The sequence below is a fragment of the Eptatretus burgeri genome, chromosome 4 (assembly GCF_056783735.1).
Source record: "Eptatretus burgeri isolate ZD-2024b chromosome 4, Ebu_testis_v1, whole genome shotgun sequence".
Taxonomy (NCBI): Eukaryota; Metazoa; Chordata; class Myxini; order Myxiniformes; family Myxinidae; genus Eptatretus; species Eptatretus burgeri.
Window position 1 is genome coordinate 71,584,901 of NC_140964.1, and position 25,851 is coordinate 71,610,751.

The 25,851-nt window shown below is 43.8% G+C and overlaps 1 protein-coding gene across 4 annotated transcripts in view; it reads left to right on the forward strand.

Moving 5' to 3' along the window:
• Nucleotides 1–25,851, forward strand: part of LOC147028318 (SCO-spondin-like) — a 431,359-nt gene that overhangs the window by 192,340 nt on the left and 213,168 nt on the right. For 2 of the 4 annotated variants that reach the window (XR_015057517.1, XM_085878616.1), the window contains exons 62-77: nt 132–302; nt 398–653; nt 7,476–7,522; nt 11,821–11,991; nt 12,296–12,436; nt 13,442–13,614; nt 16,676–16,770; nt 16,866–16,915; nt 17,356–17,526; nt 17,668–17,838; nt 20,052–20,131; nt 23,523–23,692; nt 23,919–23,965; nt 24,096–24,299; nt 24,973–25,146; nt 25,495–25,689. Coding sequence is in view for 3 of the 4 variants with exons in the window: in XM_085878616.1 (XP_085734742.1) it covers nt 132–302; nt 398–653; nt 7,476–7,522; nt 11,821–11,991; nt 12,296–12,436; nt 13,442–13,614; nt 16,676–16,770; nt 16,866–16,915; nt 17,356–17,526; nt 17,668–17,838; nt 20,052–20,131; nt 23,523–23,692; nt 23,919–23,965; nt 24,096–24,299; nt 24,973–25,146; nt 25,495–25,689 (2,316 nt within the window). In the remaining variant the exon portion in view is untranslated. The remainder of the gene's footprint in view (nt 1–131; nt 303–397; nt 654–7,475; nt 7,523–11,820; nt 11,992–12,295; nt 12,437–13,441; nt 13,615–16,675; nt 16,771–16,865; nt 16,916–17,355; nt 17,527–17,667; nt 17,839–20,051; nt 20,132–23,522; nt 23,693–23,918; nt 23,966–24,095; nt 24,300–24,972; nt 25,147–25,494; nt 25,690–25,851) is intronic. The other 2 variants (XM_085878618.1, XM_085878617.1) reach the window with 2 other exon arrangements.

Below are 25,851 nucleotides of genomic sequence, written 5' to 3' on the forward strand. Positions count from 1 at the left end.
TAAACACTTGTTATGCCCAGTTATTCCGCTCAACATGCTGAATGTAAGTTGATTATTTAAGGCAGGTAAGATATTGTAATACTGGTGAAGTTTCATTAACTCAAGTACGGTAATGCATGGATTTCACACAGTGATGGGTGGTTGGAGTGTTTGGACCCCATGGAGTTCATGTAGTGCTTTATGTGGCACCGGTGTGCAAACGAGGAACCGCACTTGCAGCAACCCTGTGCCCAGCCATGGTGGTGTGGGATGCTCAGGTGCTCACATGCAGAGCAGGGAATGCGATTCTAAGCCATGCCGTGGTGAGCAAAATCCTCAAGACAAAGCATCTCACAAAAGTTCCCACTCCTACACATTTAAAGGTGGAAACTTTGAGCCGGGTTGTGTTGTTTTGCAGCAGAGTGCGCTGACGGCATGGAGTACCTGACGACGGCAGAGTGCGTTGCTCGTGGTGGTGCTTGCCCTCGCTCCTGCCTGGATCTGGCTGAGCCGGTGCAATGTGCAGCTGAGTGCCGTGATGGCTGCCACTGTCAAACAGGCTTGCTTCTCCAGGCGGGTGTGTGTATTGACCGCCATCGCTGTCGCTGCCTCCACAAGTATGGATACAGTTATGGGCCGGGCGAGAGCATTCCTTTGGACAGCTGTAACAACTGGTCAGTAAGCAAAACTCCATTTTCCTCATTGCACCTTGAAGTTCGGAAAAATTTATCACTGAACAACTTCCAGTACCCAAATCAAATGTGCTTCTTCCTCCATTTTGTTATTTTTGTGTTTCAGTGAGGTAAACAAACCAATTAGTAGCTCAACAGCTTCCATTGTGGAATCCACAGGAAGTGTCAGTTGTGCTGATTTGGATTGGTCTGTTGGTGTTCCTATCTTAACCCCTGGCTCATGATGTAGTTATCCCAGGTTCAAATTCCATACACAATGTGTGTGTGTGGCTCTCATCTACTCATGTAAACGTACACTCATGTCTACTAATATCTTTGACCATGGGTTTTGTGCAAGTTCTTCTGCGAACTTTTGAATATCATGCTATGTATAATTTGAGAAGTGTCTTCTTTGTTTGTTTGTGTATTTTAGTTTTTGTGTTTGTTTGAATTCTACACACTCCTAAACTGCTGGACAGACTGAGTTGAAAACTGGTAACTTTACACCCTGGCATTTACCACAAGTCATCTTCCATCTGCTTGGAAATCAGCCAACATCACAGCATTACATAAAGAAGGTGCAAAAATGGATCCCCTTAACTACAGACCAATTGGCTTACGTCCAATCATCATCAAGGTCGGAGAATCCATCATCGCATTTAACGTAAAATCATTCCTTTTCTTCAACAGCCTTATCTCAGATCATCAATTCGAATTCAGACAGTCTGGCATCCAGCCTTGCTCTCCAAATTGTCTGCCCATGGAATCCAAGGCCAACTCCACACATGGAATACTGACTTCCTCCACTCTTTTCACCAACGTATGGTTCTCAATGGAACCCTTTCTTCTCCTCTTCCTGTCAAGGCTGGCTTGCCCCAAGGCAGTGTTCTGGGCCTAGTCCTACTCCTGATCTTCATCAGTGATCTCACTGACGCTCTGAAAAATCCTATTTATCTTTTTGCTGATGACTCCACCCGCAGCCATGACATCCCTCATCCTCCAGACAGGCAGGCTACAATATCTTCTCTGTCGTCAGTCCTTGACAAATTCACATGCTGATCAAACACTTGGAATATGTCGTTTGATGCTGACCAATTTCACACTCTCTCTATTATGGAAGATGACTTATGGTAAATGGACATGAGTAAATGGACTACATCTCTCTCTCTTTCTGAAAGAACCACCTGGCTAACCATCCTGTCTATTTTCTTAACAATCCTCTTCAGGAAGTTCAGTCATTCATACTCTTGGGTCTCACTATCAGCCATGATCTTTCTTGGTGAAAACCACATTTAAAAGTTGACCTTCAAAGCCAGCTGCCGACTGGGCATCCTCCATCGTACAAAATCTATCCTTGGTACACCTGAATTCCTCTCCACATACAATGCCTTCTTCTGCAGTTTTATGGAGTACTGCTGTCCTTTCTGGGCTGACTCCCCTGCCTCACATCTTGCTCAACTTGATGCTGTGGAAACCAAGGCCTTCAAGATTATTGGAATCTTCCATGATGAAGTTGAGTCTGTGGGTCTATAACTTCACCACCGCAGACAGGTCGGTGGTCACTCTGTCTTCTCCCGCCTCCTTTCCGGTCTTGCACCCTTTGCTCTTTCCGTGCATTGTCGTCCCCCCCCCCCACCCACGCTCCCCCACCCAGGTAATCCCCCTTCTGAAACTACCTAAATCCAGGATAACTGCTCACCTCCACTCATTTGTTCCACTTTTTTTCCCACCTGTGGAATCAACTTCCACATCCCCTTCAGTCTCATTCTTCCCTCCAAATCTTCAAGACAGCTGTTCACCACCATTTCAGATCATCCCCAATCCAAAACCATGATCTTTTCGAACCCACCCCCCCTTCTTCCCCACCCCAATCCCTCGTTGAAAAAATTTACAATTTTCCCTCTTGACATTTTCCTTCTCTATCCATCTTTTCTACCTGATGCATCCTTTCCTGCCCCTCCCCCCCAATTCCTCCCCCACCCATTGTTTGTCTGCCTCCTTTTGTCCTGGCCTGCTTTGCTTTGGTGTCCCCCCCCCTCTCTCTCTACTGTTTCGTTTGTCCTATTGCGCCCTGATTTATTCAGTGTACCAGTACTAGCTCCTCCACGAGCCTCAACTATGCATACAAAAATGTGGTTTGCGATCAGGACAACTCAAACCACTCGGAGACCAAGTGATTTGATGTGTGTATTTAGTAAATACTTCATTTGTCATCATGCCAGTTGGCGAGGTGTGGGTACCTCTCTCACCTGCCATGACACCTCAGCAAAAGCTTTCTGTGACTCATTGGGACTGACTCAATCGGTCAACTTCCCGACCCGGATCTTAACCAATGGTACTCCATCTCTTCTGGATCTGATTTTGACAAATTTCCCTGACAATATCTGCTGCTCTTCCTTTGCTCCAATCGGTTCTTCTGACCACGTCCTTGTCAAAGTGGACATCTCTCTGGGTATTATCAGAGAACCACCTCACCGCCGTCAAGTCTGGCATTTCACTCAAGCCGACAGGCAGGGTCTCCGAGCAGCCATCAAACTTACAGACTGGTCTCCTATCGCTACTTTCTCAAACATCAACTCATCCTGGGAGTTTTTTCAAAGAAACTTGCTCTCCCTCATGCACAGATTTATCCGCTCTCGTCTTCAGTTGTCCAACCCTGCCTCCCACCCTTGGTTCACTGAAGCTTGTGGCGAGGCAGTTGTCCTGAAACAACTTGCCTTTGCCTCATGGAAAGCAAACCCAACTGAGGGCAATCTCAGTTCCTTCCATAAACCTCAGGAGAGCCAGAAAACATCATCTTTCTTATCTCAAGTCTGAATTCTCAAACCTCTCTCCCTCCTCAAAATCCTGGTAGCGTCTAATCAAATCTGTTTTTGGTGTATGTTCCCCCTCCATCCCCTCCCTTACCTCAAATGGCCGCACTGCTGATACCGCACGTGAAAAAGCTGAATGCCTAAACTCGGTGTTTGCAGCTAAATCTTGTGTCCAAAACCCATCATTTTCTCTACCCACCTTACCCAGTCGCACCCAACTGTCCCAGGACTCTGTGTCCTTTTGTCCTGACAAGGTGGAGAGCTTGCTGTAAAACCTCGACTCAGACTCTGCAACCGGTCCAGACGGCATCAGCCCACGTGTCCTCAAAGCCTGCTCTTCTGCTCTTGCTCACCTTCTCTCTGTTCTATTCACCCTCTCATTTGCTCAAGGTCATCTGCCATCTGCTTGGAAATCAACAAACATCACTGCCCTGCACAAAATAGGTGCAAAAACAGATCCCTGCAACTACAGACCAATCAGCCTTCTCCCAATCATCAACAAGGTTATGGAATCCATCATCGCTTCAGACATTAAATCATTCCTCTTCTCCAATGGCTTGATTTCTGATCATCAATTTGGTTTCAGACCAGGTCACTCTACCCTGGATATGCTGCTTCTTCTCTCCCAAAAATGGATGGAGGTCCTCAATGCCAGACAGGAAATCCGAGCCGTATCCCTGGACATATCACGTGCTTTTGACACAGTCTGGCACCCTGCACTACTCACCAAACTCTCTTCCCATGGTATTCAAGGCCATCTCCACTCATGGCTCACAGACTTCCTCTCCTGTCGCAGTCACCGTGTGGCCCTCAATGGAGTTCTTTCATCTCTTCCTGTCCAGGCTGGAGTTCCTCAAGGTAGCGTTCTGGGCCCTGTTCTTTTTCTGGTTTTCATCAATGATCTCTCCGACTCTCTGGAAAATCCTCTATATCTCTTTGCTGATGACTCCACCCTCTGCCCTACCATCTGTCATCCCTCAGACTGGCAAGCAGCAGCTTCTTCGCTCACTGCAGATCTGGATAAAATCACAAACTGGTCTAACACGTGGAACATGTCTTTCAATCCAGACAAATCTCACACTCTCACAATGTCTCTTCGAAAGGACCGTTTAGACCCCCCCCCCCCATCCACTTTCTCAACAATCCTCTGGAAGCGGCACGTGGACCAAATGCATGATCGCTGTTCAGCGTCACCCCCCCCCCCCCCGTGCCGAGCGATGTGGGACCCCAGCCTGTGTTGTCGCCGTGGCCAGGCATTGTATCGCCAGGGCCAGACGTGCTGACGTCTGCGGGGTCTTCACCTAATTCAGTCCTGCCCGAGGACGATGAGCAAGCTTGTCGGCCGGGGGCGGTTGTTGTTGCGAATGGGGCAAGTCCGGCAAGGGTGTCACCTCGACCGAGCTGGGAGGCTTCTGAGCCTGGGCCGTCTGGCGGCGCTGCCCGCCTGTGCGGGTCAGGAAACGACCGCGGTACTTGGAGGATTTTAAATGTTGATTGGTTTTGTTTAGTCATGTTATAATTGTCATTTCATCATTGGAATTGTCATTTTACGAGGGGAGGAGTGTGCTGTATCACGTGATTGGGTTTTCGTATATCATGACTCGCCCGCTAGGGGTGGCAGTGATGTACATCCGGACGCGCAATAAAGCGGAGTTACTGCTGACACTCTCGCTCTCCATGTCCCGCTGCACCTCACACATCACACTTTCCTTCCTAAAAGTCCCTGTAATGACCATCTTCAATTCCCCATGTTCCTCGTCCCATCCCTCTCCCTTCAACAGGTCTCCTATGTCTCTGTTCCCCACTGTTTTATCCTTCCCACTCCCTCCCCTCTTGCCTCATGCCCCGCTTGCTGAGCGTTGTGTGTTTGCTCTCACACGAGCCTCGACAAGGTATACAAAAAATAGAAATAATTATACAGGAAGTTTCAAAAAAATTTTAACAACTTTGACTTCCTGCCATTTCTTTGTTTTTTGATCAACACCGTTTTCCTTTTCAAGGTTTGGTGGTGTTATTGTGGTATTTGTTCCTGGGAATTTCTAGCTCCATTGCTCAACTATATGCCATTGATAGTGAAGCAGAAGACAAAAGTGGTCGTGCTGTGGTGTGAGACTAAATCATATGCAGACACCCTCCGGAAGTTCTGCCAGGAATATGACCTCAGAACACGTGATGGACCCACAAATTGTGCCATTCAACATGTTTTGAAACATTTTGAGCATAAGGGTACAGTGCACAACCAGTGCAAGGGCAACAGTGGCAGGCCAGCATCAGCAACCAACAGCTAAGCCAACATCGACACCATGCAGGATTCTTCAGTGGACAGTCGCAAGAAGTCCCACTGCCGGCGCTCCCAGGAGCTAAGCATCAAAGCAACATTAGTCTGTCGTATCCTCACTAAGGAATTAAAGCTTTTCCCATACATCATCTTTATTGGGCATAAACTGAGACAAGATGACATGAGAAGGAGACATGATATGTGCAATTGGCTCAGTGACAGGATGGAGCGGCACCCAAACTGGATCAACTTGATCTGGTTCAGTGATGAAGCCCATTTCCACTTGAACAGTGCCATCAACAACCACAACAACATTTTCTGGGAGGCAGAACCACCTGAAATCACCGAGAGGTACATGAAAGGCTCTAAGGTCACATGCTTCTTCATCTTCAATGCCAGATGAGGAACTCTAGGGCCTTACTGGTTTGAGAATGACAACACCAGGATGGTGACGATCAACAGTGAGAGCGACTGGGCCATACTCCAGAAGTTCCAAAATGATCTAGCCCAAAAGGTCACCCTAAACCAGCTCAGCATAACCTGGTTTATGCAGGATGGTGCACCCCCACATGCAGCTGGTGACACCATCACTTTCTTCTGGCAGTTCTTCAGAAACTGCCTTGTTGCCCTGGGTACCGCTCATGACTGGGCACCCCATAGCCCAGACTTGAACCCTCTGGACTACTGGTTCTGGAGGGGCTGCCAAGGGCTCTGTCTATGCCAACTGCCTGCCACACTGGATGATCTGAAGCAGAAGATGCCAGATTACCTCCAGGCAGTGCCACATGAGACCGACAGAAAAGTTGGACAGAACTTTGGAATCAGAATCAATGCCTGTCTGAACAGTGGAGAGGCACACATTGAGAACGTCAATTACAAGGATTTTGCGTAAATTCCAATTTCACACCTTGGGCTCTCACTAAGTCTATCAGTGACTTATTGCAATAGCAATCAGTGATAGAAAATACCATGTCATAAGCTTTCAATAAATGTTTGGGTCACGTTCCTGAGGTTTCTGTTTCTTTGTAAATAAACATTTAAAGTTGCATCACTCTTTTTGAAACACCCTGTACATGGGGAGGGAGAACAAATTGCAGGAAAGCATTTATTTACAATGGTATTGCACAAATATATGCACCCTGGGTATCAGGCAAATGGAAGTACACTGTACTTAAACATTTCGAAAGACATTTATACCAGATGAGCAAGACTTAAATCAACTGTTGTCACAAATTGTGCTGATGACTTATCTGTCGAAAGGACGCAAATAGACGCTGCGTAAATTGATGACTTACTTCTGCATCAGGAAGATGATAATTGGTTTAGGGTCTTTGATTGGGAAAATTCGGCTCCTCTTGAGAGTTGCAATTCCATGGGGTTTCCACATATCTCACGGGATTGGGAGTTGGACAGGTGACCATGATGGGTCATGACACGCAGGAACCATGCTGTTGCTGTTTCAAATGTGGAGACTTTGGGTTGGGAGGTAAAGGTTAGGAACTTGGGGTTTGGGAGAGGGGCGGTGGAGTTGAGGACTTGACATCACATTTTACATTGTGTGGATGTTCTGCGGGGGGTCCATGTTCCTTTTCTTTATGCTCCCTGCCTGTCTCTGTTCTGTGAATGTGTGTTTTGTGTATTCGGTACAAGTTGCACTCTTACAATATGCATTGTGTTCCTATCGGCTCATCATAGCATTAATACCAGAAGTATATTTGTGCATTGTGTCTGCAGCACCTGTGTCAATGGAGAGATGGTATGCAGCAACAATCCTTGTCCAGGTTTGTCATGAATATGAGCATGAAGTTGTTTCGTCACATGATCCCAGCAACAATTCTTTGCAATGTTACTCAATATGTGGCAATTGTCACCCTTTTTTTGCAGTCCATATACTCTCCCTCCCCCCCCCCCACCCCCACATACACACTTTCACCATGATCTTTATTTGTTTTACATTTGGTCTCTTTCCTTCAATGTAATCTGTTAATCTTTTTTTGCATGCCTCCTCCTGCTTCCTGTAATAAAGTATCTGAGATAGGCCATTGTTCTCCTTTCAAACATTTGGTAACAGTGGTTTTCTGTCACATGCCTTGATATTGGCCAAATACATGGTGTGTCAATAAAAGGTTAACCACTTCAAAACTTTATCGACCAAAACATTGAGTTACAAAACAAAAAATTAACTCGGAAAATGAAAACCAAATAATGGAGAAATGAAACTCATGATGTGTTAATGTGATTATAGTTGAGGTGTTCGTTGTGAACACCCCCAGGAACACACACACACACACACACACACATACACACACACACACAACATGCATTCACACGAATTGTGAAGTTTTCAATGAGGTTTCTGCAAGTTTTAATGGTTACTGTCTGCACATAAGCCTCAACTGCTGCCTTCAGATCAGGTTCAGATCTGGGGTGATCCTTGTGGACGTGATCCTTACAAGTTCCCCAGAGGAAGAAAAAAAAACATCCAGTGGATTGAGGTCGGGGCTGTGTGGAGACCATTCATTATCCATCCACAAACTGAGAACTCGTTCGAATTTTTGACGCAGAAAGGTCATTGTTCCATTGGCTGGATGCGGGGCAGCACCATCTCGCATGAACCACCGTCGTAGGAAGGCTGCAGTGCTCATCGATTGCTTCAAGTCTTCGTAAAATGCGTTGGCAATCGACCGGTATCGTCCTTGATTGATGGTAACCGTTCTTCCGTTTTTGTCTTCAAACCAATACCGCCCAAACACACCTCTGTAGCTGACAACCACAAAAGCAGTGACTTTCCGACCCTTAAGCGACTTCTCTTCAACCTCATCTGGACGTTCACTTCCCCAGAAAATGTTGTGTGAATTGACAGCACCATTGACGTGAAAGCGTGCCTCGTCACACAACCATACATCGCGGATCCAGTTTGGGTTTGCCTCCATCTTCTGCCACATCTCACACATAGCGACTCGTGCTGCTTTATCCCCATCGGTCAATTCATGATCTGTTGTGATGTGGTGAGGAAAGAGGTTTAAATCTTGTTTCATTATTCTTCTGATACTGCTGGGAGTGGGACCCAGTTCAGGCGATCTTTGTCGATGCGATTTCTTCGGACTTTGCATGACTGACTCACAAACTCATAACATGTTTCCTTCACACCATGGGCGTCGATCCCGGGGGGGGGGGGGGACAGGGGGATATGTCCCTCCCACTTTTTTTTTTTACCAGGGGGGACAGAGTATATTCTGTCCCCCCCACATTTCGAGTCCCATGCCTATTTGAAAAATGCAAAAAATCAAGCAATAGCTGTTGGAACGCAGCAATAAGCCTTCGTTGCTATTCTTGTCATTATACCATGCAGCCCCACGTTCTAGATATACCTCATGTACTGTACGGTGCATATAGGGGGGCGACGGTAGTGTACATGATGTACACTACCGTCGCCCCCTATATGCACAGTCTCTTCCACACACGGCGCTGGCTGATCGCTCACACTCATACAGTGTACAAGGCTGAAAACGAAACTAGGAATTTCCAGTCGGTACCTATGTTGAGCATATGCGTTCGGCTCAGCGACGTGTCACAACCTGCGTCGCTACAGAATGGGGCACAGGTCATTAGACGCCTAACATGGAGAAGGAAAATACCAAGATACCAAGATGCCTGGGCACACCTTGGGAGAAGGGTCCAGTTACCTGTCCCCCCCCCCAATATTTTGGCTTGGATGGACGCCCTTGCTTCACACCGAACACTTCTTGGGCGACCGGACCTTGCCTTGTTGATGTTGAGAATCTTCCCTTCACTTTTGAACTTTTTCACAACTTTCCAAAATGGCTACCTTGCTTGGCTTGTTTTTGGGATGCACTTCATATTCAGTACGGAACCTCGTCTGGGCGGAATAAATCGACTTGGTCTCAAAATACGACTTGACAATGTTTATTCTTTGCTCCGTAGAAAACGTCATTTTTTCCGTGGAATACTGTGGTTATGCTTGAATGACTTCTCCAAAGATCATTGATCACTCCTCCAAAACAAACCAAAATAAATGAAGGTCATGACAAAAAGTACAAAGGCCATTTGAAGCAATTAACCTTTTATTGACACTCGCTGTATTTGCTTTCAAAATATTTTCTTGCTTTTTTTTTCATCTGATCCTAGTTCTTGTTAAATGTTGCATCTTGATGAATAAGAGTTTCTTTTCAAGGCATTCAAATGTACTAAGTGTTAACCATTCTGGCCACTCACCAGAGCGATGATTTACAGAACTTTTAAAATGCACGCAGCCATCTGGGTTCGTACATATAGCTGGCCTCTCTGAACATCCAGAACAAATGAATGCTTGCACTGTGCATTCCCGGAACTCGAAGATGGCATTGGCGAAGAACAGTCCGACCGCATGGACCCACAATACACCACCGAGTTCAACGTTTTAATATAAATTACTTTAAACAATCTAAATTAACAGAGATTCATGAACTTGCAGGAGAAGTTGAAATTGGAACAACAACACTAATTTTTCCAAACGTCAATTGATGAGTCATTACATTCAGTAGCATTCGGTTCATCAAAGTCACCGCAGACATCGAAACAACCAAATGCCCATACATCGTGAATCGATTGCATTTGTCATGCCACATTTGTTTTAAATACTGAGAGTCATCCAAGGAAGCAGCACGTACCATTTTTTTTAATGTCGTTGGTATGACGTGGCAGGGGGTCAGGTTCGAACTGCCGACCTTCCAGATTCACAATGAACCCTTGAAACTTTACACCAATGAGTCTTTCACCGAACATTACTTTCACTCGAGCAATTGTTTAAATAAGTGAAGGTGATCAATGCAAAACTGAGGAAGCCTGAGCTACGAAATTTACTTTGGCCAATTCGTAAAAGCTTATAGATCACTTTGAAGAAGTGAAGAGACGTACTAAAGAAAGATGGCCAGCATTTGAAGAATTATAAAAACGCCATAAAAAGCAAACTCCATCTGTGTGCAAAGAAAGATTGTAGTTAATGGATAACGTAAGTTATGATATGGTAGTTTAACGTGGTTTCTTTTTTGTTTTATGCGGGTCGGTCAATCCAAGAAGATCCAGGCTTACGGGAGAGCAAGGAAACATCGCGTAAGATGTCAAGAAACTGAGAGTGAATGGCACAGTTGGGCACAGCAAGTGAGGAAATGAAGAAAGAGAGAGAGACTGAGACTGAGACTGAGACTGAGACTGAGACTGACAGACACATTATCCTGCCAGAAAGAGGGTTGAGTTTGGGAAAATTAATTGTCTGGGTGTATGTGGGAATGACTTGAGGCAGTAGTGGACCGCTTGCTTAATGTCTTGGAGAGAATTTTTTGCTTCATTAGTTATTGATGGTGGTAAACATCTACGTGGCCATGATTCTTCATCTCGGCCTTTTTACCAAATGGGAACTGCACTCTTTGGATCAGATGGTCGCTCTGCATTGGAAGATCAGGGAGGTGATTTCATATCTGAGAGAAAAGAGAAATGAAAGAATGTAGATGGGCATGAAGATTACACTGGGAGAGGGTATGAAGGATTGTGTTACATGATCAGCACATATGACCTGGTGGTGGAGGTGAGGTCGAAAGGGCAAACGAGGCAAAAAAAAAGTAGATCAGACGAAAGGTGACAGAGGACGACCAAACCATCAACCATTCTGTCATGCGAAAGAAAAAGGCTCTTTACCTCTATCTTCGAATATGAAATACTTCCTTACCTTGATCCCATTATCTCAGGTGGGACTATGTGGAATATAGCATCACGAGGCTATGGCAGATCGCTGGAGTCCCAAGGGTGTATCATTGATGAATACCTTCTACAATGTGTGAAGGATGAATACCTTGTACAATGTTAAGCATTCGGAGTTCACCAAAAGTCGTTCCACTGTTAATGCAGAAAACCTTTAATTAGCGATTAGTTTTTATTGAAACTTCTCATGCTACCCACCATCTTGCAGGTTCCATTGCTGTCACCATCTTGTTTGTGTATATTCACCACTGCCCTGATTTTCAAATCACTGCTGCCATTTATTTGATGGGATATTTTTGTTTTTCACCCCATGCTGTCACAGTGGATTGTGGTTGGAGTGAGTGGACCATCTGGACAGCTTGCACTCGTAGCTGTGATGTGGGCACACGAAGACGTTATCGTTCGGCCACACAGCCTCCTGCTGCTTTCGGAGGAAAACCTTGTCCAGGCCTCCCTGTGGAAGTTTCCTACTGCAACCTGCAGGCTTGTCCTGGTAAGAGACACACTTGCATTCTTTGTTTTTCAAGTAAAAATTGGTTCAGAGAAAGGTTTTTTTTTTTAAGTTTTGAAAGTTCTCCAAGGTTATTCATTTATTCCTGCTGCAACAAACAAATATTTTGCTTGGCTTTGGAATGCAGAGAATATAATTGTGTAACACATGACTCGTTTATAGTCTTTCTCAGTCTGCTCTCTGTCTGTCTGTCTGTCTGTCTGTCTGTCTGTCTGTCTCTCTCTCTCTCTCTCTCTCTCTCTCTCTCTCTCTCTCTCTCTCTCTCTCTCTCTCTCTCTCTCGTCAGCACCCTGGGGAGAATGGAGTACTTGGTCTGAGTGTTCCATGCCATGCGGTGGTGGAACAGCCTCTCGCTCACGCACGTGTCCCAACCCACCATGTACTGGTCCAAGTGAAGACCTGCGCAATTGTAACGTAGAACCATGTGGTATGGCATGGTGCATTGATGTAATACACAGCACAACTTTCTGGGAATGTTTAATAAGCATTGTGTCATTATTCCCAAAGCACACTTATAGATATATTCAATGATATCTCATGAAATCTATATATTAAAGTACCCGGATTTCTCCATCTGTCTGTCACACTCTTTTCGTTTGGGATGTCAGTGCCACATGACGTCTGGGACATCATTATGACGTTATGTTAAGCACTAAGCATCCAGCACTCAACGCGTCCAATCTCTTGAACTTGAATCCCATAACCCATATATGTGACTACCTGACGTCCATAGGCTATCGTCTGAATGCCAGGCGCTTGGCATCAGGATGACAGATTTAGTTAAATGGCGTTGGAGTCAGATGTCTTTATGTCTGGGACATCACGACGGTGTTACGTCCAGCTCTCGGCCATATTATGAGTCATGACTCAATAACAATTGCATTTTGCAACTTGGGGGAAAAAACAGAAAAGCGGCGTCATGTCCGATTCCTTGGAACATAAAACAAAGTCGCAATTTTGTTTTTTGGTGAGTAAGTGTGTGTATTTTTAAAATTAATGCTGGGTTGTTCGTTGGAAAGAAAATATTTCTGGAATAATTTTTTTTGAAAACATTGGCTGTCAATAAACTGCATTACTGCACCGTTATGTTACGTTCAACGATACAGTTAGCGAAGCGACACGTTCAATGCGAAGTCTGATAGAAAGCTGAGTTACATCAAATCGGTTCTTGTGAAATTATTATTTTTGTTTGAGCAATCATAAAACGGTAATTTTAAATGGACTGTGATGAATGATAATAATTATGAGGTCACATGTTGTTTTCTTACCCTTTCCTTTCATTTTGAAGGGACAGTTGTCAGTTGCATTCGTGCATTGATTCAATTTTAGATCAACTTTCTCACAGTCTTTGAGGACTTACTTAGGACTGTATTCAACCAACTGTTGGCACGAGATTGACAAGTTCACGTTGTGCTTGTTGTTTGCCCTGAAGATAACACCAGCCATATGTGTCCTGGAGGAAGAACATGGAAAACTTGCCAACCAACCCACGAAGAGACCACTTGTGCCCAGCTCGGACGCGTTGCCTCGTCCAGGTCCTCCGTGGCATCAGGGCATAGTAGATGCCAGCCAGGCTGCTATTGCCCTGAGGGCTTTGCCCTGCAGGTAATAGGTCGTGCTCAAATTATTCATAATTCATTTACATGATCCATGCTCATTTTACAAGTCGCAGTGTTTCCATTCTTTCTATAAGTATGAATTAGGTACAAGGAAAATGCTGCACTTTCTTTGCACAAAAAAAACTTTTCTTTCTCTTTGTATACACTGTCGAGGCTCATATGAGAGCAAACACACAGAACGTATTGCACAACAAGGGAAGCAGGAGACGGGAGGGGCAAGAGAGGGAAGGAAAAAAAAAAAACAGTGTGGAACAGAGCCATGAGGAGATCTGTGAAAGGGAGAGGGATGAGGTGGGGTATACAGGGTAAACAAGATGGACACAACAAGGACTTTCAGGAAGGAAAGCAGGGAATTTGCAGGAGGTGGTTTTGGGGTGGATTAACGGAGGTAGAAAAGATCGTGGTTTTGGATGGGGGAAGAAAAGAGATGGTGGTGAACGGCTGTTTTGAAGACCTTGGGGGAAGAGTGGGATTGAAGAGAGTGCGGGAATTTGTTCCAAAGTGGGAGGAGACTGGGACCATACTCTGTGCAGAGTGTTGGTGTTGCTTAGCAGTCTCCTTGGCTGTTGGGCACAATCCTGGACAGGTCACCGCTCTGACATGGTACACCAGCATGCTGGCACTCATTTTGCCGACCTCGGAAGGATGACAGGTCGAGTTAACCCCACCAGGTAGTAATTCAACTGCTGAGCGGGATTTGAACTCAGGATCTGAGGATCCCAAGCCTGCCACCCGAATCAATAAGCCAACACCAGGCATTTGTTCCAAAGGTGGGAAAAAAGAGGAATGAAAGAATGAAGATGAGCAGTGATTCGTGATTTTGGCAGTTTCACCAGAAGGAGGTTGCTGGCGGACCTTGAGTGCCCTGTGGAAAAATGGGGGGGGAGGGGGACATATCTCAGACAGAGGATGGGGGGGGCAAGGCTGGAGAGTCAACATTAGAAGACAGAAAGACCACCAACCTGCCTGCGGTGAGAGAGTGAGAAGCCCAAAGACTCAACCTCACCGCGGGAGATACCAATGATCCTAAATGCCTTGGTTCCACAGGTTGAAGCCGAGAAAATTAAGAGGCAGAAGCACCAGCCCAGAGGGTAGAGCAGGACTCCGTCAGGCTGCGGACGAGAGCTTTGCAAGTGGTCAGGAGCTCAGGTGTGTCAAGGAAGGACTTTGGGACTTTCCCAGGAAAGATAATGGCAGACAGTGAGACCCAGAAGCTTAAACGAAATGACTTCCTCCAGAGGATTGTTGTGAAAGTAGGTGGAGGGGGGGGGGGGTTCTAAACGGTCCTTTCTGAGAGACATAGTGAGAGTGTGACATTTGTCAGGATTGAAAGACGTGTTCCATGTGTTGGACCAGATTGAGATTTTATCCAGATCTGCAGAGAGTGAAGAAGCTGCTGCTTGCCGGCCTGAGGGATGATAGATGGTACAGCAGAGGGTGGCGTCATCAGCAAAGAGATGAACAGGATTTTCCAGAGAGTCGGAGAGATCATTGCTGAAAATCTGAAAACGAACAGGGCTCAGAACGCTACATTGAGGAACTCCAGTCTGCACAGGAAGAGGGGATGAGAGAACTCCATTAAGAGCCACATGTTTGCTGCAACAGGAGAGCAAGCCAATGAGCCATGATATGAGTGGGGATGCCCTTGGATACCATAGGAAGAGAGTTTGGTGAGCAGGGCAGGGTGCCAGACTGTATCAAAAGCACGTGATATGTCCAGGGATACGGCTCGGATTTCATGTCCGGCATTGAGGACCTCCATCCGTTGTTGGGAGAGCAGAAGCACCATATCCTGGGAAGAGTGACCAGGTCTGAAACCAAATTGATTATCGGAAATTAAGCCATTGGAGAAGAGTTAAGATTTAATGTCTGAGGCGATGATGGATTCCATATTCTTGCTGATGATTGGGAGAAGGCTGATTGGTCTGTAGTTGCAGGGATCTGTTTTTGCACATTTTTGTGCAGGGCAGTAATGTTTGCTGATTTCCAAGCAGATGGCAGATGACCTTGAGCAAATGAGAGGATGAATGGAACAGAGAGAGGGTGAACAAGAACAGCAGAGTAGGTTTTTAGAACACGTGGGCTGATGCCCTCTGGACCAGTTGCAGAATCTGAGTCCAGGTTTGACAGCAAATTCTCCACCTTGTCATGAGAAAAGGACACAGAATCCATGAATAGCTGGGTGCGATTGTGTAAGGTGGTTACAGAAAGTGATGCATGTGGGATACAACATTGAGAAGCAAATACGAGTTTTGGCATTCGGCCTTTTCATGTGCAGTGTCAGCTGTGCGGCCATCTGGATCCGTCCACATCTTTTGGAGATATCCTGTACACAGACAAACAGACAGAAAGGGGTGAAAACATAACTTCCTTCACTTTCGGTGGTGGAGGGAAATAGATGCCACCAGGATTTGGAGGAGGGATAATAATTGATCACCTTTTACCCACATCCACTGCAGCAGGTTTGCAGAACTTGCTAGTCAGGTCGAACAAGCATGGCTAATCATAATGCATCCCGACTCTCAAATGAATAAAAACATTCCACTCAACAAGCCAGATCAGTCAATCTTTAGCAGTGCAAACCAAGGTCACAAATCACGACGAATAACAATATTTCATGTACAGTGGTGGCCTATTGGTGAGGACACTTGACTGGGATCAACTAACGTTGTGGATTCAAATCCACCTGAAGGCAGAAGTGTTGAGATCTGGATGAGTTGGCAGTAAATCTCACAGCTGGCTCATGAATCACCCCCTGGTGGGAACAACCTGCCTTCTCCTGCCTGACCTGGTCATCCTGTAAGGGATAGGCCACTCATTGTGATTGTTTCTCATGCCCTTCACCTGTTAAAGGAAGTCATTTTTCATAACTATGGGTCCTATCCAACTGTACTCCGCCATTCGTTTGGCATCGTGAAAATATGTCAACTATGTTTTTTTTTTTAATATAGACAAGAACAAAAACAATTTCTTGTTTGGAGTCGTTTTATTTTTTTCCTGTTATACCTGGAAAATCATTCACCAGACAACTTATGGTTTTCCTGCAGGATGATGTGTGTGTTCCAGTCAAACTCTGCCCCTGTCACTTCAATGGTCAAGTCTACCCACGTGGAAGCAAAGTTCCACTGGTTTGCAATAACTGGTACGTCATTTTAATGTTTCGACATCATTTTGCCATTTTTTTTCAGGTGCTGCATTATTTGGTAAGCGTCTTATGGAACTTGCATTGTGTTTTAGCACATGTGAAGGAGGACAGCTGACGAACTGTACGAATCTAGAGTGTGATGGTGAGTCAATTTCTAACTCGCCTTCTCCTTTAATATGGAGTTGGGGTGTTCTCATGTGATTTTGTGGAGGTAATCATGGCATCGTAACCTTTACAAACACTTACATCACCGGTATCACATTGACGACAAAATGTCGAAGCTGTGTGGGATACCATTAGAAAACGATCTCGCATGAAATGGCGGTGTATTTGCCAATTTTAATCACTTTTGATTGTTCTTCTTTTGAGCGGACTGCCATTGTCCATAAGGTCAACATTTACTAAGTGTCACGGTCCACATCATCACTTTATGTTGAATTCCCGTTTCTACCAATACACACTCCAAAAAATTTCTCATTTGAGGTGAGACATCTACGGACCCATCAGAGACGGGTGCCATGCTATTAGTTTATTAATACCCAGTTTTCTTGGCGATAATCATGGAATGTTGTGCTTTGGCAGTGGATGGTGGTTGGTCAGCTTGGACCAGCTGGAGTGAATGCAGTGCATTGTGCGGGATGGGTGTTCGACGACGATTTCGTTTCTGCGTCACACCGACTCCCATGGGTGGAGGAAAGGCCTGTCTTGGCCCAGGCAGTCAGGAACGAGTGTGCAGCGCTAAGCCATGTGACCGTGAGTCCACTGCACAGCACACTGTTAATTATCCTAATTGACGACCTGAATTTTTTTTTTTATGAATGCCTCAAAAGACATGCATATTGTTCATTGCATCTTCTTATCTGAACTTACCTTTTCAAAATAATCCTTACACAGAGGATGGAGGATGGTCTCAGTGGTCTCCATGGACTAAATGCTCGAGCAGTTGTGGTGGGGGGTTACGAACTCGTACACAAAGCTGTGATGCTCCAAATCCATCTGGCGATGGCGATTACTGTGAAGGACCACCGTCGGAGGTGGAGGAATGTCAGAGGAGCCCCTGTGCAGGTTGGATCAGTAAAGCTAAGTCAAGGGTATCACATATGTCCCAATATTGAGGATATATCTTCATTCCTTGTTTGGGACAATGTCATCATTGATAAGTGGGTGAATGTTTTTACAAGAGTACTTCTGTGGCCACTCACTACATTATGTGCATCAAATTGATCCCCGAATGATTCTGAAACTAAAAATTCTGCCCAGAGCACTTAAGAGGCAGAGTTTGTCACATCTATATTCTTATCATACGATTAATTTACAATTGGTCACTGGCTTTGACAACAATACAATTTTTATTATGGTCCTAGGCATTAAAAACAACGACATGTATTGACCAAACAGTTTGAAATGGAGCTCCTTGCCACCATCAGAGCATTTAAATTGCATCAGTTGTGGCAATAAATGCAAATTGTTGCTCCCAGCTTGCCAGCTCGATGACAGAAAATGCCATTTGCATTTTTGCCCTCTCCATCCCTACTCCGTTTGGAATCCCGTGAGGGCACGGGCAACTTGCGAGTGAGAACAATGTACAGCGTAGATGTCATGTGATCAACCATGTGACCTGATGTGCAAATATCTATATTTTATGTGATGTATTTTAGCATCCCGTTTTCAGCATGTTTGATGACCCAGCCATAGAAGTGCCGTGCCATTTCTTGAAAAACCATGAATCGCAAGGTTAGCGAAATGATTGTTCTTGCAGTTCTGCAGCACGGGGTACACTTTTGTGATCACAACCAAATACCTACACCTCATGTACCAGAACACAGCACCGTCTTCAGTTATATCATTGGGAATTATTTAATCTACATTAAAGAGCTGCTTTTAAAATGGAGCATTGGATCGATGAGGGATACCACGTCAATGTCAATTTTCCGGAAACACACACTCATCATAGACACGCATTGCCTCGGATTTCTTAATGACTTCCACATCAAGCAGCCATTTTGCTTGTGCTGAGCTTTTAAAAAATACGATGAGGAATAATAACCATCACATTTCCATCTTGTTGTGTACACGAGGTGCTCGACCTGTGGACATCCTCCTTTATTTTTGGATTTGTCTGTAATTGAATGTTGCATTTTTTTAAAAATATTTTTTTAAATAACAGACACAACTGATATTTCACAACTGATATTTAAGTAGATAATAGTATATATGAAAAACATCCTTGACCAATGAATGGTTTCAAAGAAAACCCAATCAAAAATCTTCTGTTTGTTTCACATCAGATCTTATGTGAGATTCTCATTCTCATAAAATATCTTTATATCTCATTGAAGATGTATCGATTTATTAATTTATTTTTTTTGTAGGGTTACTTACTTGCCTGTTACTTGTTCCCCAACAACTCCAGGATGTACGTGTTCGTCCAGTAACCCACTGCCTGTTAAAATTCCAAAATCCAGCCTGACTTGTGTACCTACTCTTTTGTTCCACACTACTCCCATACGTGGAGCCACCTTTCAACCACACTTCCCTCCCTGACTTCAAGCAGGCGGTGCAACACAATGTCACATCCTCCACCTTTTTATCCACAATCCTTATTACCCCCAATTAATTCACCTTAACCCAACCCTCTTACTTACAGGTTACATTGTTTACTCTCTCTCTCTCTCTCTCTCTCTCTCTCTCTCTCTCTCTCTCTCTCTCTCTCTCTCTCTCTCTCTCTGTCTGTCTGTCTGTCTGTCTGTCTGTCTGTCTGTCTGTCTGTCTGTCTGTCTGTCTCTCTGTCTCTCTGTCTCTCTGTCTCTCTCTCTCTCGAAATATATATATATATATATATATATATATATATATATATATATATATATATATATATATATATATATATATATATATATATATATATATATATATATATATATCTCTTTCTCTCTCATTTTTTTCCTGCTCGTCCATTCTTTTACTGTTTATGTCTAAAAGCTGCCCCCACTGCCAGTTCATGCCCTCCTAACTCTTCCATGAGCCTCAATCTTGGAGTGAGAGATTAAAAAGGAGAGGATTAAGTTGGGTTCGGATTGAGAATATGGCAATTCCCTTCCCAATACTTGATCATTTGTGATTATAGAAACTCTATCCCTGCCCTTTACTCTTATTGTTCATAAAGCCTCTGGGGAAATAATGTAATCTATATAATACGTACACAGCATACGTGCAAGCATCTTTTGAAACTTCCCACTCTGTTTTCTTGCTTTAACTCCTGGGTAACCTCTCCACAGGCAGGAACTGCAGTAAAATCCCTGGCTCGGCCTTCGATCTATGTGGCCCCCCATGTCCACGTACATGTGATGACTTGGTGGTAAGGATTTTTTTTTGGGGGGGGGGGGTTGGAAATCACTTAAAACATGCAGAAATGCAAAAAAAAAATCGAAATTTTGTTGAAAAAAAAGTTGCAAAATTTTTTTTTTCTCGAACAATTTTGTTTTTGGGGTGGTTGGAAATCACTTAAAACATGTAGAAATGCAAAAAAAAAATTTATCTTAATTTTTTTTTTTGGGGGGGGGGACAAAGTCCAAAATCTCATGGCATGATCCTTGGACCAAACCTAACCCCCCCACCAAGTTTCGTAGAAATCCGTCGAGGAGTTTTTCCGTAATACTGTTCACAAACAAACAAACAAACAAATAAACCAATGTCACCCGCAGGGTGACCCGTATCTTGCCAAAAGGTGACAACGTGTGACTTCTTTAAGGTCACACTGAGGTGAACAGAGCTGCTATCCACCAGGAGCGATTCCTTGAGGAATATCTGCCTACGAGAGATTCCGATGAGAATCGTTCTACAAAGTAACCATGAAAAATATGCGTTTGCCTCATAACGCCACCAAATGACGTCATAATGTCTCAAGCTTGACATATCTAGAAAGCACTCATCGAGGTGTTAAATTTGAGGTACGACACAATATGGTTCCTAAAACTTGAAAATTTGACCTTGGGGTCAAATATGTTTGACCTGAGGCGCTAACCATGAAGGTCAAGGCCAATCGCCACCAAAAATTAATCAGCTGAGCGCCAGACCCTGAACTATATTCCCATGAAGTTTGAAGACGATCTGATCAAAATTACTCAAAAAATAAGGGTTTCGTCGACTCCCCTGATTTGCGCCAAAGTGACCTTGACCTTTGACCTTGACCTTCAAAATTTTGTGCACTGAAAGGGACCTCTATAGGCCTCTGATATGCGAAGTTACAAAAATTTCCGATGATAACTGTGCTCTGCAGAATTTTTTTATACGTGATTACAGACAAACAACAAAACAAAAAAAAAAAACATACAAGTTGACTAACATATCTTGCAAAACTTCGTTTTGGCAAGATAACAAACGGAAGTCATCAATATACTTACGAAATCTTTAGATTTCATAAGTAATAAACCTTGCCAAAAGGTGACCATGTGTGACTTCTTTAAGGTCACACTGAGGTGAACAGAGCTGCTATCCACCAGGAGCGACTCCTTGAGGAATATCTGCCTATGAGAGATTCCGATGAGAATCGTTCTACAGAGTAACCATGAAAAATATGCGTTTGCCTCATAACGTCACCAAATGACGTCATAATGTCTCAAGCTTGACACATCTAGAAAGCACTCATCGAGGTGTTCAATTTGAGGTACTACACGATATGGTTCCTAAAACTTGAAAATTTGACCTTGGGGTCAAATATGTTTGACCTGAGGCGCTAACCATGAAGGTCAAGGCCAGTCGCCACCAAAACTAATCAGCTGAGCGCCAAACCATATTCTACATTCCCATAAAGTTTGGAGATGATTCGATTAAAATTACTCAAAAAATATGGGTTTCATCGACCTCCATGATTTACCGCAAAGTGACCTTGACCTTTGACCTTGACCTTGACCTTTATGTGTGCTGAAGGGTATTGTAATAATACTACAATATATGTACCCACAAGAGTTTCAGATGAGAATTGTGCTCTACAGAGTGATATAAAGGTGAAAAATCCAATGATTACAGACAAACAAACAAACAAGCAGTCATAGACTGGTACTTACGAAATCGTCAACTTGACCTCTGACCTTGTCTAATAAAAGCATGAATCAGTCAGAAGCCCAAGGGGAGCTTGAATTCTGAATGCATTGTGGTCTACGATTTTACACTGTGGTTTGCAGATAATGAGTCCCAGACAAAAACTAGATTTCTTATAAAAATTCCATTTTTTTGTTTTTATTTTTAAAAAAGTGATTCAGTACCAGCAGGATATGCCAGATAATAGGTGTATTACTTTTCAGAAGAATCTGATAAAAGACTTATTATTTATTATATATATATATATATATATATATATATATATATATATATATATATATATATATATATATATATATATATATATATATATATATATATATATATATCAGTTATTCATCGCTGTTCCAGAATTTCGACAACCGAGTTTTAAGTGTCCTCAGCGATCGCAAAAACTGAAGACAAAATTAAATCGAAGTTAAAACGAACTCGTAATGTCGAGCGAAGCAAAAATCTCCATTTTTCCACGCAATTATACCTTTACATGACTCAACGATGCGCTGCTCGAGCGCACTGCATCATGGGACGACCCGTGACGCGTCGAGTGAAATATTTTTTCTACAATCTTAAAACGTCTCCAAAACATCCGATTTTTACCAGAATTTCGACAACCGAGTTTTAAGCATCCTAAGCGATCGCAAAAACCGAAGACAAAATTAAAATCGAAGTTAAAATGAACTCGTAACGTTGAGCGAAGCAAAAATACTCCATTTCTCCACGTGAATTTACGGAATTATGTTTGACCTCACTGTGACCTTGACCTTTGACCGATTTTGACCAAAATCTAATCAGCACTAGCCATCACCCTCCTGATGCACGTAGTGTAATCTGACATTGGTCGCTTCTTCCGTTCTTGAGTTATCTGTACCAAACCATCAAAAATCGAATATTTGACCTCACTGTGACCTTGACCTTTGACCGATTTTGACCAAAATCTAATCAGCACTCGCCATCACCCTCCTGAATAACGTGGTGTAATTTGACATTGGTAGCTTCTTCCATTCTTGAGTTATCGTGCCTACAAACAAACAAACAAACAAACAAACAAGCAATCATGGACTGGTACTTATGAAATCGTCAACTTGACCTCTGACCTTATCTAATAAAAGCTGTCTTGAGAGAAGGTAGCGACGCAAACCAGAAGTTTCTATGATGATTCTGTCCCAAACCATCAAAAATCGAATGTTTTGGATGTTTGACCTCACTGTGACCTTGACCTTTGACCGATTTTGACCAAAATCTAATCAGCGCTAGCCACCACCCTCCTGAATCAAGTGGTGTAATTTGACATTGGGAGCTTCTTCCGTTCTCGAGTTATCGTGCCTACAAACAAACAAACATACAAACAAACATACAAACAAACAAACAAACAAACAAACAAACAAACAAACAAACAGAAACGGAAGTCATCAATATACTTACGAAATCTTTAGATTTCGTAAGTAAAAAACTTAACAAGTAACAGATCTTGCAAAAACTTCGTTTTGGCAAGATAACGAACAGAAAGGGGTGAAAACAGTTACCTCCGATCTTCGATGGCGAAGGTTAACAACAAAGTGGTTTAAAATATATTGATTCGTACATTCCGTTATATATGATTTTGAGATGTGGTGTTGCCTCATTCCTGTTCCTCATTGACCATCTTGAAGGCCTGTGTGGGTGGCTGTGAGCCGGGCTGTTACTGCAGAGAGGGCCTTCTGCTGAACCTTAATAGGATGGCCTGCACCAAACCCGCAGCCTGCCCCTGCCTGCACCTACCCTCAGGGCGCAGAGTGCTCCCAGGGCACGCTGTCAGTGCCGGTGATGGCTGCAATAACTGGTTGGTCTTGGGATTTAATTATTAATTAAATTATTAAAGAGCCATCATTTATGATTATTTTCTTCTCCGGCCATCCAGGAGTCATCGATTTATAAAGGCTATTCTTTTCACAGAACCATCATTGATAACCTTTCTCCATGAACATGTATTTGTTATGCGAGGCGATTTAATTTTTCTGGACACATTTCATACCATTACAAGATTTATGTTTCTTTTCTCACCGCAGCACGTGTCGCCACGGTTCCATGACGTGCACCAATAAACGTTGTCCAGGTAAAGGCAGAAAATTTTCTCCATTCTAAGAACATGAATGAATGCGAACTTATATTTCCAATGGAAGATCTCTGAATGCATTTTCCTCCACTGATCAACAGTGTTGTGTCATTAACCTTGTGTTGCATAGTTGCGGGCGGTTGGTGCTCTTGGTCTCCATGGACTCCCTGTGCCAAAACATGTGGTGCGGAGTCAGCATCACGATACCGAATATGCTCTTGTCCCTCACCACGCCACGGTGGCCCCCCATGTACCGGTCCCAATCGACGATGGCTCGGCGACTCTGCAGTGCAGCTGGAGTCCAAACCTTGCCGCAACTACCCGTTCTGTCCCAGTACGTTTATTTTTATATACTGTGTAGATTTAAGGCTCATGGAGGTGTGTGTGTGTGTGTGTGTGTGTGTGTGTGTGTGTGTGTGTGTGTGTGTGTGTGTGTGTGTGTGTGTGTGTGTGTGTGTGTGTGTGTGTTGTTGGTTGTTATCTCCATATGCGGGTTTAAGAAGGTGGAATGGAGTCCTCCCAGGTTTCAAAGTATCCACCTCCGTTTCAGTAAAGAGTGATGATTCATGGACCAAGGTGTGGCATTTTGTTCTCAGAGTTTTGTTCCGAGGGCTCTTTTCATCATCACCGAGCTTCCACCTGTAGCTCGTTTCCAGTAATATTCCCGTCGATGTGTTTTGAAGATTTTCTCATTCCTTTAGTCAGTTTTAAAGTCCTTGGTGTGACCTCCCAGACTCAGAGCAGATGCTCGAGACATTATGCCACCGAGTCTGATTAAATACTCTGTGATTGTTCACAGCTGCTTGAGAACCAGCACACTCGAGGCCTGCTTGTGCTCAGCACGTTTGCTCTGAAAATGAATCAATATTTTTGTTTTATTTCAATAGATACACAACAATCTCCATCTGCTGAATAAGAATAAACCTCTGAAACTTCATAATGTTGATAAAACAGCAACTTGAAACCAAGTAACTCTGTGATCTTTTTTTTTTTTTTACAACCCACAGCCGATGGTTCTTGGGGACCATGGGCACCGTGGTCAGAATGCAAAGGATGCGGAGATAACAGAGCCGTGCGGTGGCGCCATTGTAACAAGCCGAGCCCACGTTTCGGAGGCAGAGACTGCCTGGGGGAGCCCTCAGAAAGCAGACCATGCCTTCCAGACCCTGAACGCTGTCCTAGTGAGATTCAAATCCTTATTCCTTCTTTTACTCTATCCTCACATCATATCTTAATTAACCGAAGGACCATGGCAAGTTTGGGTTTACCCAAAGCTTTTACATGAAATTGTCTGATATAGGTTGTCTTACTGAATTGAAAAGCTGAACTTGCTGTTGTAAATGTTTACCCTTATTAAAGCTTTATTCCTCATCTTATTTTTTCTGCTTTATTTACACTTTGATTTCCTGGTCATTTTTTTTTATCACCCAATGTTTTCAATACACCATCTTTCTCTTATTGCAAGTTATTCGGCATATTCTAATGTCCACCACATACCATTGCTGCCACCAATTATGCTGTTCTTGTAGCATGTCTACCAGGGCAAGTCCTGTTGCCATGTGGCCAGTCGTGCCCACGGAACTGTGAGGACCTGCAGGAAGGTGTTGTTTGCATGGAATCTACAACGTGCGTCCCCACTTGTGGATGTTCCCGTGGATGGTTGATGCAAGATGGCATGTGTGTGCGGCCAGAACGTTGTGGGTGCCGTTATCGCCCTTTTGCAGGTGACAATGCACACGACTGCAAAACCTCTCATCATATTCCCTTCATAACAATCAATTATAGAACAAATATTGTAAAAACAGGCATTGCATTTGTCATGTACGAAGTGTCATCCATACAATCAATCATAACTTTTATTATTATTATTATTTAATGGCAACAAT